Below are 12,992 nucleotides of genomic sequence, written 5' to 3'. Positions count from 1 at the left end.
CAGATAGAGCTCAAGTCTCAGGATCATGAACGCTCAGAAGCAATGTACTGAAAGCATTGGGTGGAATCTTCCTTAATTCAGGACCACTCAGATATATCCATTTTTCTTAGCTGTTCCCATGCTTGTGTACTTTCCTGACATAACTGTTCCAGAAGTGAAAGAATTGGCCTGTATCTACCCAGCACAATCAGTTGAAAATATTTTTGTATTTTCAAAGTGTGGGTGGATAAGGTCAAACCCAGATGCCACCTGCAGATATCCCCTTGGCACACAACTAGACTATTATTCTCTTCAAGCCCGGAAAAGGCTGGAGTTGAGACAGAAGGGCTGGGTGGTCCTCAAATTTAATGTGCCAAGAAAGAGTTCCAGCCTACTGTGCTCTTGGTTCCTCAGGCTGGAGATAAATCCACAGTTAAGCCATTCTGCACGTCATAATGTTGAGAAGACGAATCTCAGTGAGTGTCTCCTATTTTTCCCTCATCACCTAACCTCACTTTGGCCGTTTTGTCATTGCTTAGAGTAGTTTTTATCAGCCTCAGAATTAGGTGATAAGCCTAGACATAGTCCACCAGCTGAGTCGATAACACACTGGATTTGTAGCTAATTTTTCAGGACTATATGCTGTTTGGAACAGGAAATCCATGATTTTAATTAGCAATAAATAGGAAATAGTCTGCTGTGAATTGATCTTGAACAGGTACTGCTGTACTAAATTAGTTCAAAATAAGCAGGATTTTCCACAGAGCAAATTGATATTAAGGTATCTTGAGTTTATTAGCAGTAGCTGTGTTATCTGTCTGAGGCTAACTTTGGTTTCAGAAAAGAATGAAGCTGAAAATCTGTTCTTAGACATAAACAAATGAGGTTGTCATAGAGTATGGAGCATGGGGACAGGAGGGACTTCCCCCATGTAGTCATTTGAAGAACTAATTGGTCTATGTATTACATCTTACAAAATAAATGGAACTAATAACAATTTGTCAAAAAACGACATTTTTGTTTGTTTATGTCACAATCGTTTAATGTTTAATGAAGTAGAGGGAGATGACATTTTCTTGATGTGGTGTTTGTGTAAAAGATCCTTTTATCTGACACCTCATTAGGAAGAGGATTTGGATTTTGAACATTCTTAGGAAATAATTCTTCTTTTACTGCAGGGAAAGCTGTTCAATCTGCTATATTTAACACAGAAAAGGATCTGAAATTGCCCAAGCTATCATGCTAGCTCTGTAAGACAAGACTATGCTATTGCTTTCAGATTCTAAAAGTATTAAAATTTGAACTAATAACTTATATTTCATACAATTTTGCAGATGGGAGAGTCGAGAGCTTAGCAGTGAAATAACTTACACAAAGTTGCAACAGAAATCAGTTTGTCAGATAAGATGACTAAACTATTTAATTTGTATGAGGCATTGAATCAATGAGACGTCCATTTGCCTGCTGCTTATCTCAATTTCACTGGCATTTGCTCATAATCATTTCAGAGATGTTATTGGTATCACCTTGCATATGTACTGGTGTGATTCAGAATGACATTTTGGGATGGGAGAAGAATTTTCTTTAATTTGCAGTCTTCCAAATTTGACTATTATTTATGGAAAAGTGATTTTTGTCTCACCATCAAGATCAGAGGACTTGGTCCTTTACATCCCCTGAAGATAATTTAATTTAAAAATCCACGTATTAACACTTTACACTTTAAAACAATCAAATAATGTGGTACGCTTTCTAAATTGGGGCAATGAATATGTTTCACTGAAAAGCTTTTGGGCTTTACTCTCTTTGACCTGTTTACTATAAGGACAGAGGGAAGACTTGAGCTATCGCAGAATATTGCTGCAGGCTGTGTTCTTACAGAAATAACTTAACTAGGTTAGCTGATGCTTAACTAGGCATCAGACAAGTAGTTCCAGTTCTGAGTACTATATACCAAATTTTTAAATCATGCATTGTGCAGACAGAAAGCTACTTTTAAGATGGAGGTAAGCTGATTTCTCTGGGTTTTGTGGTTCACCTCAGAGAAGAGGTCCTTCTCAGTCCTCGTTAAGTTCTTACAGATATACATATATATACATCTTTGTAACACTTGAGTTGTAATGGATGAGTGAGAATTCAGCATTGCTTAACATGAAATATTGAGATACTTAATCTGTATCAAATGAATATTTGAATGTGTGATCTAGACAGACTAAGTCTTTAAAGTAGAAAAAGTGCCCTCAGTAATGTAGATTCTTGCGTAAAGTCTTTGACAGCTTGGTATTCTCCAATGATATAACAGGTTTTGTGAACACTGATTGTTCTCTGGATGGGAGCCTTCGTACTCTGACAAGAATCCACCTTTACAGTAATGGGGCCATTATAGGACAGCTAAAAAGGCTCCATTATCGTGTAAGAAAGAAGGTAGTAGGCTCTTGGTGGCCATGTCACCATAGCCAGTGAAAGAACTCTTGACTTCAGTTATTTTAGTGCTTACTGAATACTAACAAAAAAATCATTCTGCCTAGTAAAAATACAATATGCTTCTCTGTTTCCTTTCTTGGTTTAGCCCACTCCTAATGGTAATCTAAGTCTCTTTGGTTCTTTCACTCCCTCTAACCGACCAGATTGGAATGCATTCTTTCATAACTCCTAATGAACCCTAAAATAATACCTCACCAACCTGCTGTTGTGGATTAGCTAAAGCAATACTGACTCCCTTAGCATTCTTCCCACTTTGAAAGTGATTTTGACTTCTTTGTGATGAGAAGTTGATTCACAGGGGTTGCCTGACTACCTCTCAGATGAAGGCAGTTTGCCAAATGCATCCGTGGAGTGGGGAGCAAACTTTTCATGTACTCTGACTGATGTCAATAGCAAAATTCAGACTGACTTCAGTGGAGCAAGCCCATGTCCTAGATGAGTAAGTCTCTGAGACTTTCAATTCAAGTCATCCACTGAGACATTCACAGAATCTTGTCAGCCTCATGACCGCAGTGCGTTAAGTCTTCCTGCTTGCCCAGAGCAACATGAACTGTGGATAAAAGAGTCCCAGATTGGACTTCTTGTATCTAACATTCATTACATTAATGGAAGTATGTTTCTGAGAAATAAATTCCGCTCTCTTGATCTTTGTCTAGCTTGCAAGCTAATAAATGTTATTCTACATACAGTAGAGGTAATAGATAAAACATTTTGTACCTACAGAATTTCACTGATACTCTGCCTGGACTGTGTATTTAGGTTTGGAAGTTTTGCTTGGGCATTTTTCTGAGTTGAAAAATATATATTCTGACTTAAATCTGGCATTTGGGGAGCTGTTGTATAACAGTATCTGAATTTTTAAAAGGGGTTTAACTAAAGTAATCGGTAGGACGCAGGAATGGAAATGTACTTTTCTTGCCCAGGAAGAGAAATAGGAGTGCATATGAAGACTATTCTTGATGCAGTTGGATTGCGTGTGTGTAACTTAAGGGCGAAACTGCATAGTCGTGGATTTCACTCACATTGTTGTTAAACCAGTGATTTTCACTGGCACCAATCTGAATTGGTTTCACTGTTTCACTACGTGAGATCAAAGCCAGGACCGTTCTCCTCCTCTTGCATTTCTTCCTCCATCTGTCTACTTCACAGTCAGTCTCGGATCAATTAATAAGCAAACCTCCATGTGCACTGTCTTTGTGATAGGGATGTGGAGGATCTTTTCTGATCCAAGGAAGATGAGAATATAAAACAATTTCACAACTTTCAATCTATGAATACAGGTTACTACTTTAAATGTTTTTTGTACTGTTTCTGTGTTGCCATGAGCTAGATTTTGTCCTAAATGTCTGTTTGTGCAACCTTGCTGTAGATTACACCCATGGGAAAGCATGCACTCTATCCTTTCTTTTCCCTTTTTGCTTGGTTTTGCAATTCAATTTTCTGTTTGTAGATACCTATATAAAGAACACTCTTATGTAAAACACATCCAGCACATTATTTTAAAGATGAACTCTACAACATACAACACAGGTGGAAATAAATTTTGAAAAGGAGTCATGACTTAGTAATTTAGGCCAGAGCTTATTCCATAAAGACCAAGAAACTTTTGCTTGGTCCACTAAGTAATTAAGTAAAACAGTAATATACTGTTTTCCAGATGGCTTGTTTTTTTCCCCCCAGTTTAGTGGCCAGTGAGCACTGCTTGCTTCCTAGCCAGCTGGCCAGACTTTCAGCAGAAATACGTCCCCCAGTTGCCACCAGTGAAGAGGTATCCTTTATCTAGCTGAACCCTTGATAAGAGCAGTATAGTACAGAAACGGGAGAAGGAGCTAGGTATGAGTGTTTCATTTCTAAAAATCTTAAGTCGCTTGGGTTGCACCATTGCTTAAAGCTTTTCCATTTCCCCTCAAACTGCTCTTTAAAATCTTTTCTTCTTTCTTTAGCATAGTGATTTTGTGCCGCTGTGGTCTTGGAAAACACTGTTAAGTGTATGCCAAAGGCAGAGCCGACAGCAGCACATGGAAGTTGCTGAGTGACTGAGAGAGATATGAATTATTAAGAGAACTAAATGACGTGCTGTGAGGCAACTCTTGTGGATAAGAAGTATTCCTTTTTCTTTTCTCTTATACAATACAATTTTCTTCATTGTATTTTTAAAGGTTCATAAAAGCTAATTGTAAATAATAGTCACATTAGCAACTTTTGATTGGAGGTGCTAGTCAACACTATTTAGTGTGGTGAATGACAAGATTCTGTGCCACATTTCTATGCACTATCAAGAATATGAATCTGGACTAATTGTGGCAGTAGTTCTTTATAGTAGTGTCACAATAAATGAGAACGCAACATGGCTTTTCTTGACAGCTTAGAAACAAGAAATATGAAATACAGCCTTTTTTGTGGCCCTTTGCACAAGTGAGGACACATTCAGGATCATCAGATAAACCAGAACATATTCAACTTCAGTATTTTAAAAACTTAAACTTGCACTGGATTGTTTTCTAGACTTTCTGATATCTGGTGTCTCCAGAAAACTGAGAAAACAGCATTATGTAGACATTGACTTTACATAGCAGATAGTGTTTTAACACTTACCTCTGTCATTAGTGTTCTTCTGCAGTCTAGTTCCCATGTGTGTCTTCTCTAAAATGTCTCAGCACTGATAAAAGCAACAGCTATTTGGCCATTCAGTTATGATTTGGGAAAGTATATGTATTTTCTGTGTTGTATTATCTATGCAATAGAGATTTCACAAAAAACTGCTTAATGCAATGTCTGTACATACAGAAATACAATTTTCACACTAGAATCAAGAAGTTGCTTGGGGATTTTAAAGACCAGGTAATTATGACAACTACAGTCATGACCATCAGAATAGGAAAGACCTTGAAATTTGGTGTTTGTTTTAATCCCTGTGTTTCTCTCTGACTTTCTCTTTCTTATGCTGCAAGACAGTCCCTGGAGCTCCAAAACTAGTGAGCACCCCTGTGGTAAATATGTGTGCATAATATATAATATGCAATATATGTCTGCTACACAAGCATCATTTGGATCAGGAATATCCCGGTGGTGTAAGTGCACAGACTATATTGTTAACAGCTCTATAAACAATACAGGTTTTGAGTGGTGTGTACCCTACTTACAGAAAAGTAGCTGTATATTGTAACCTTATAATTGCCAATCACTGTGGAATTCATGCTATCCAGATATCTCTGTTACTTTCAGTGGACTGTGTTTTGATGAATAATCAAAGGGAAAAGCCTCAGTTCAATTAAGGAGAGGGGTTTTTGTTATCATTTTTGGATGTTGCTTTTTTTGAAATGTGTACTTGTTTTGAGCCTGATGTTCATCCTCCAGGTAGGTAAAATCTACATATAGGCAAACGTGTGCCTACTTTGCACACCCAAATCCCAGCGTGTGAGCACTAGCTGATACATACCTGCAGTCACCTGCATGCTAAGTGGGCACACATTCTCACAAACCCAGATGTGTCCTTTAACGGGAAGGCTGGCTAAAAATGGTGCCAAACATAAGGAAAATGTTATAATGTTGTACAAACTTAAGAAATTTAACAAGAGAATGCTTAGTAGTGTTTTCCAGGGCTGGTTTTAAGGGAATTTCTAATCGAATCTTAACCCTGCCTTTAGCACTTACAAGCCTCATTGAAGTAACTAGGCCAACATCCACAGTAACAAAATGTTTGTGTACTGCAAACTTACATGTAATTTTGTAAAAATTGCCAATTTTAAGTAAGGCACTTTATCTGATTTGTCTGTCAGTGGGAGCAGAAAACCAGTGAAGTATATAGATCAAAGGGACAGAATACTGAAGTGCATCAGGAGAAGTGATAAGGAACTATGCAAAACAAACTAGCTTTCCTTTTTTCACTTTGCATTTCACCTTCTTGCTGCTACATTTTTTCTGCTACAAACTGTCACCTTCTGCTTCCTCAGCTAATAGTTTAGATTCATTCTGCATGTCAAAATGGTACAAGCCACCACGATCACTGGCATCCATTTCTTGACCATCGTATACCCAACATGTATCTTGTAACACCATTTGTGTCGGTGTTAATGCAGTAGCTTTACAGCCCACTGCTACCAAGGTGAGAAGGAGTTTGAGGAGAAAATAAATAAAATGGTTTTATTCATTAGTTACAACACAATATAAGAAGGTGGCATAAGTTTCCTTACACAGAATTTCAATCAAATCCAGCCACGTTGTTAGCTAATTGTATTTTTTTTTGCCTGCCATTGTGACTCAATTAAAAGGAATTTATGAATCTGCATGGAAGTAAAATGAGGACACAGTGCTCAAATGTATTGTTCTGCTTCTTCACCCATTACCAAGGAAGTGACTCAATAACTACATTCAGTTTAAGAAAATGCTTTGAGAGGAAATATTTTGCAACAAATTTTAAAAGTACTACTGCAGTTATTAAGCTATTTAATCTTTAAATATTAAATGAGAAACTTTATTTTGTGCTATTGTCTGTTTCTATTTCTCTTTAAAGGTTTCAGTTTTCAATTTCATTTGTAACAAATGTGACAGCTGAGACAAAATACAGTTTACCTCACTGAGCTTGTATGCAGTTATTGCATGGCTGACTCTCACCTAGTATCACCATATTACATTGGATGCCATTACAGCTCTGGCTCCTGGACAATGTAAATACAATACTGTCTTGTATACATGGTGCAGTATAAAGTATACAATGTGGGAAGTGTCAAGATTTTAGTGGCACCAACTGTATCATAAAATAGTTGTGATTTAACTTCTATAAAGAGAACCAAGTTCAGCAGTATACTCATGCAATTATTATCCATATGGAGCAGTAAATCACTTACTTTAGAATAAAACAAGACAGTTACCACAATAATTTAATGCAACAGAGAATGAAATACTGCAGCCGCTTGAAAATGGCATGGCACTTGTTTACAGACTGCACTTGGCAATAACCAAAAAGTCACCCATTTTTTCAGTTCCTGGCTGTAGTTTTGTAGCCATCTTCTAGTAACTGCACAAACTAAAAAGCTTGGGTCTTTTTGGTTGCTGCTGGATTACTTTCAGGACTTCTCTGACCCAGACCTTAGACCTCTTCTAGAGAGGGGGTTTAAGTTCAGGGTGCTCAGAGCGGTGCGTGATGAACCACAGCTATCCCAGTGAGTCAGCTCTGAGGAGCACGTAGCTGCCTGCAGCACATCAGGGTCTTCTAGGTAAATGGGACAGTGTGATAATCCTGCTGCTCTTTTGAACTATCAAACAGAGGTTTCAGCTCCAGAGATAAACACCACCTCAGGACGAAGGTGAGTGAACAGTAATAACGTCTCCAACAGCAGCGTGTCCCACACTTTGTCCTGCTCGGGCACTCGTGCAAGACTGTCTCAAAGGGAGTAGGCTGTCTGGGGAGGGAGCAGCACCACTCTTGTAAGCACTTGGTGATTGTCCTTGAAGGTTTTCCACCCAAACTGCACTGAGTTCATGGGATCAGGCATGGTGGCAGCCTAAGGCCTTCCTGCTGCAATGGTCAGAGGTATTTCTTCAAGCACATACTTCAGGTGGCATGGCTGGTGCTCATTTTTTCCTTCAGAGACATGCTTCTTTCCCCCTCCCAGAAAAAAAAAAGTGACACTTCCTGTGATGTGTGTAAGCTGCAACTTCAACTAAACCTTTATCTCCCACATAACACAGTTGAAATATTGTTCTCTCTTAGTATGGAGTGACAGGTTGTGATAAATAGACTGGTTTCTCTGACTAACATGTACCTAGTCAAATATTAATGAGCCGGCACACAGAAGCATGAAGTAATCTTTTGTTTTTCATTAAGTGCATAGATTAAAGAGATGTTATTTTACTGTAATGCACAGAATTATGTCATTTCAGCTTAGAGTAATTGTTAATCACATCAAATTGAAATGATCCTTGGTTTTGTTTTAAAGAGCATAGAAGAACAAGAAGTAGAGGAAAAACAGAAGTAGAAATGGAATATGAGACTATAGTGAAAGTGAGTGAAACATTCCCCTTTTTATCTAGTAATGCTAATGTTGTTTTCATTTTACATGTCAAAACTAAGTCAGGAGTGTCCACAATTTACTGCCTGGTGGTTCTTCTGCAATCTTTAAGCAATTATAGCCCTGATTATTATCTGCTAGCTGCATAACATATGCTGCCACTGACCATTACATCCTTTTTATACCGTGAAAGCAATTTGTGGCTTCTTCAAATCATACCCCACCCCATTGTCTCCCTGCCTGTTTTATTTATTGCTGCTTTTGCCCCACCACAGTGCAGCGGTCAGGGGCTGTGTGTAACAGCATGATTATACAAGCTTTCTTTCCACAGCCCTTTGGGTCATCAGAATACCCTCTGTTCTCTGCTCACAGTAGCTGCAGTACTCTCAGATCAGAAAACCAGGCACTGTGAAATGTCTATCTGAAGAGGTAAAGAAGATTGATGTGGGGGGAGGATGTGGGGGTAGGAGCCGAGAGCATCTGAATGTGAAGGTATGAGATGGGGAAAGGGGTTGAAGGTAGGAATTCTGGGTGCCTCTTGAAGATTAAATTTACCAAGCAGATAAATTAAGGATTTGTCATCTGGGACACTGGAATATGGGATAAAGAAAGGATTAACCAGGGCATCAGAGCAGGAGGAAAAATTGAGGGACAAAGAGAAAGAATCTATGAATGTGAGTCAGTAAAACAGGATTAGTGAAGCCTAAAGGGGAAGAATTAGGGGTAAGAGAGTGAATTTTTCAGGGAAGAGGAAGGGAACAGAAGACACACTGGGGAAAGGTAGGCAAACCCTCGAAGAAAGTTGAAAGTAAATTAAAGTAAAAGAGGTTTTTTTATTGCTTTATGGAAGGGCTAATGATCAGAACATGCTGATAGACTGAAGTATTATCTCAGGTATATCTCTACTATCAGGAGACATGATTATGTATAAGCAAACTTTCTGAAACCTCCTGTATATACAGCCACGCCAGGAGGTCTCGAGCTTTCACTGCCCAAGGGGGTAGCAATAAGCCACACGCCTTTGTCACTGATTCAGTGATTCCTGCTTGCTTTGTATTTTTATTTAATATTTCGCCTTCTACTGCTTTCTTCTGGAATGCTTCGATATGCTTTGCTTGTCTTTGAGGAGAGAACCACCATGGCTTCTCAGTGAGGACTGTATTTGGTAACAAAACCTGCCTTTCTGCTGCAGTTACGTGGATGCAAAGGATTTGGGTTAACTGCCAGGCAGGCAGTGTTTGCTTTTCAGTGTCCTCGGGCTCAACTCACACACGTGTGCAGGAGTAAAAGGAGCCTTCCCAAGAGAGCTGCAGCTCCTCCTTGCTACGGACCATCCTTCTGTGGCTTGTCACCACTCTGCACAAGGTCTTAACAGTTGTTCTGTGATTCATAGTCCCTCCTAATGACAACCAAGGCTCAGCTTTGGGGACCACTCCTCTGCCAGTCTGTGTGGTGCCGGTACCAGTGTTAGCAGCGATGCACCTTCAGCAGCAGTGAAGGGGCACGTTTGCTGTGAGCGCTGTTCGGCTCCCTGGCCAGCATCAGTGTGGTGGTTCCTTGTGCTTTCCCCCCAGATTGTTTCATCAGCCTGTCTAGGGGGTTTTTTTGGTGTTTTGTTTTTTTTTTTTTTTTAAATACTTATCATGTATACTTCTACGAGCATGCACTGGCAAGAAAAAAGGAACCAACTCTATGTTTGATCTGTGCCTTGCACAATACAGATTGACTTCTCTACTTTACTGAAAGGCAAACGCTACGTAAGTCTGGTTTATACAGTGTGACTACAACTTGATTTGTCAGGCTTTTTTGCTGTGAATCACCTGTCTCTGCCCACATGGACACCAACATAGTCTTCATGTATCTATACATATCATTACATGCTTATGGTTTATTTAAATGTTTTTACTGTTGCAAAATAAGTGATCATTTTTTCAAACACTTGTTAAAAATAGCACAATATTAAACATTGTTTAGTTCTCTCATTGTGGTAAGCTTAGAGATTAAAACTTCTAGGTGGGGCCTTGTTTTCATGAATGTTGTTTTCCTGGACACAGGCAAGGCAAGTAAAAGTATGTTTCCTGAGCAAATTAGTTGTGACAAAAGAAAGTAGAGCCCATAATGAATATGTTGGCACCTTGACAGTATTCAAACGAGTGACTTACTGAAGATGGCAAAATTTAATTGGCAATTGCTCACTATGGAACTGGGATTTCTTTGTTGCTCATGATTAAGTGTCACAAGAACATTGATTTCTCTTCCTGAGGGATGTTCTGTCTTCCTTTCCTGAAAAGCAGGAGGATAGGAATAGAGCTGAGCTGCCTTGAAACAACTCAGTGAACATTTAAAAAAGCAGAAGTACTTGTTTGAACTGGATACTGGATTCTCATCATACATCACTTAACACTTTAAACAATATGAGGCCAACCTCATATCACCTGCCTGGGTCACATTAGGATATCTTGGGAGAAGGGTGGGGACCTGGGCAAATCCAAATGCTCCTGAACAGTTAGAAGGATATCAGACCTCAGAGATGAACTTCCTGGGGCATCGTGTAACCACTTACGACACCACTGCAGTTATTCCTTCCTTTGCTTCATCCTGCTCTCAGGACTTCAGCCTCATAGACGGTGTAAAGGGAATGGTATTAGGAGAAGCTATGCAGGGTGGCATTACCATTCAGTGTACCCTTCCTCTGCATGAAAATTGGGAGACAGAATGGCTTAGCACCAAGTATGCAGGGAGCTCCAAACTGGGGTGAAAGAATTCATCACCCTAAGGTTTACCTCGCTCCGAAGCAAATATAAGAATGATGGAAGAAAGCTTTTTTCCTTCCGCCCCTTTTGTGCCCTCAGCTCTCATTGCTGTATCCACAAGGCAAGGCATTGTGAACCCTTTGCAGCACCTGGGGAAGATGAGGGCAGGCGGCACAGAAGGAAAGAGTCAGTTTTTCCTGCAGGCCAAACCCGAGTGTCTCAGCTCTCGCACCCATGTAAGAAACCACAGGCTTTGGGCTGAGCAAAACTAATGACCTTAGAGAATATTGCTATGCAGGAGAGGCATATAATCCTAAGCCATGATAATAGCTGTGCAGAGATCTAGAGAAATTACCTAAATTTACAACTTCATTCAGGAACTGTCTGAACCCACTAGTGACTAAATGTTAGTCATCTATAGGAGAAACTTCCGTTTAGTTAGCAAAATCTAAGACAAGATTTTTGAAACAAAAATGGATACTGTAGAATTAGAAGTCTGGTCTGAACATGCAGTTCTTTTTATTGTGTGCAAAACTGCTTTTCCACTAGGGTGTTTTGGCCAGGTAGGGATGGCTCATGAGAGTTCTAAAAAGTAGGACCTAAAAGCTACTGCTACACTTTCCTCATCTTTCAAGCTGTGTTTCAACTGAACACTGAAGTGCATGATAGGCTTTTTCAGTGGGGCTTCAGCCATATGTAGGTGTTGTCTAGAATCAAGCAGGCATTTTTTTCTAAACTTGGATTTTTCTAAGTCCTTCAATAGCTGTTATACACAACCAGAATTCTGCACGGTGCAATGTCAGCCTCCGTGTTTAATTACTGTATGGCCTGTGGGAATGGTATTGCAGGTGGTAACTTGCATTCTGACAGCTTTATTTTCACAAAGTAGGTGTTAATGCCTGAATAAAATATACAGCATGGAGCTCATAGGGCAAATTATTTCACAACCTGCTGATACTGAAGGCTAGTATTTCTAGAAACTATTAGTATACACAACAGCATATCTGTGGACCTTCTTGAGATTATTTACATTAGTGTTTTTAGCAGTGCCTGTTTGGGCCAATTTTATTCTGCAGGGTGTTATATAGGTCAGTGAGAGCTCAGTATAGTATTTCTGTTCTTATAAAGCTCCTTTCTGCTGAAGATTCTGAAGGTTCAGTTTTCAGAGCAGAGATTGGGTTTCAGGAATCAGTATTCCTGATAGGACTGATGGCCTCAGTGGCAATTAAATCCTTCCCTGTTCTTTTAGTAACACACCTCACACCACATAGCTGGGATGCTGCTGAAGTTGAGGTGTGATGGACGAGCCTGTAATGCTAAGTAACATGGAAATTGTAGAAGCTCCTGGGAACGATAACTCACTGTCAGTATTTTTCTCTGGGAATCATTATAATTCTGAGCAGGGGCTCACGCTCTCTGTGGCATAATGGAATAAATTCTGCAGTAACTTCTCCCCAGTTCCATGTCAGCATTAATGTCTCCTCTTGGCCTGGAGTACCCTTCATTCCCATTCGTATTCAGACAGACACTACTGCGGCTCCCACTTGAAAATACTAATTGGTTGAAAATTAATTCAAGTTTTTAAATTATTCTCTAGCTTTTTTACTTTTTAAGGGATTTATTTTTTCTAAGACCGGGGTTAATTTCTTGTAATATCAGCTGCCCTTTAGTGTTTGAGACTCCCCCATAAGCAGATTTAGTTCAGTGATATAAACCATGTTTGAGGATTTTACATAGGTCAAGCTCCTCTCCGTTGCCTGCTGCA

The 12,992-nt window shown here is 39.4% G+C and overlaps 1 protein-coding gene across 2 annotated transcripts in view; it reads left to right on the top strand.

Annotated features, from left to right (window-relative positions):
* Positions 1 to 12,992, top strand: part of PLCB1 (phospholipase C beta 1) — a 408,321-nt gene that overhangs the window by 376,061 nt on the left and 19,268 nt on the right. The window contains exon 32 of one of the 2 annotated variants that reach the window (XM_042789376.1): positions 8,403 to 8,467. The exons of the other annotated variant lie outside the window; for it this stretch is intronic. Coding sequence (XP_042645310.1) covers positions 8,403 to 8,441 — 39 coding nt within the window. The 3' untranslated portion in view covers positions 8,442 to 8,467. The remainder of the gene's footprint in view (positions 1 to 8,402; positions 8,468 to 12,992) is intronic. 2 annotated transcript variants of the gene reach the window in all.

The sequence above is a fragment of the Tyto alba genome, unplaced genomic scaffold (genome assembly GCF_018691265.1).
Source record: "Tyto alba isolate M040663 unplaced genomic scaffold, T.alba_DEE_v4.0 Super-Scaffold_16, whole genome shotgun sequence".
In the NCBI taxonomy this organism is placed as follows: Eukaryota; Metazoa; Chordata; class Aves; order Strigiformes; family Tytonidae; genus Tyto; species Tyto alba.
The sequence above is the reverse complement of the archived record's forward strand: the minus strand, read 5'-3'. Positions and strand labels throughout refer to the sequence as shown.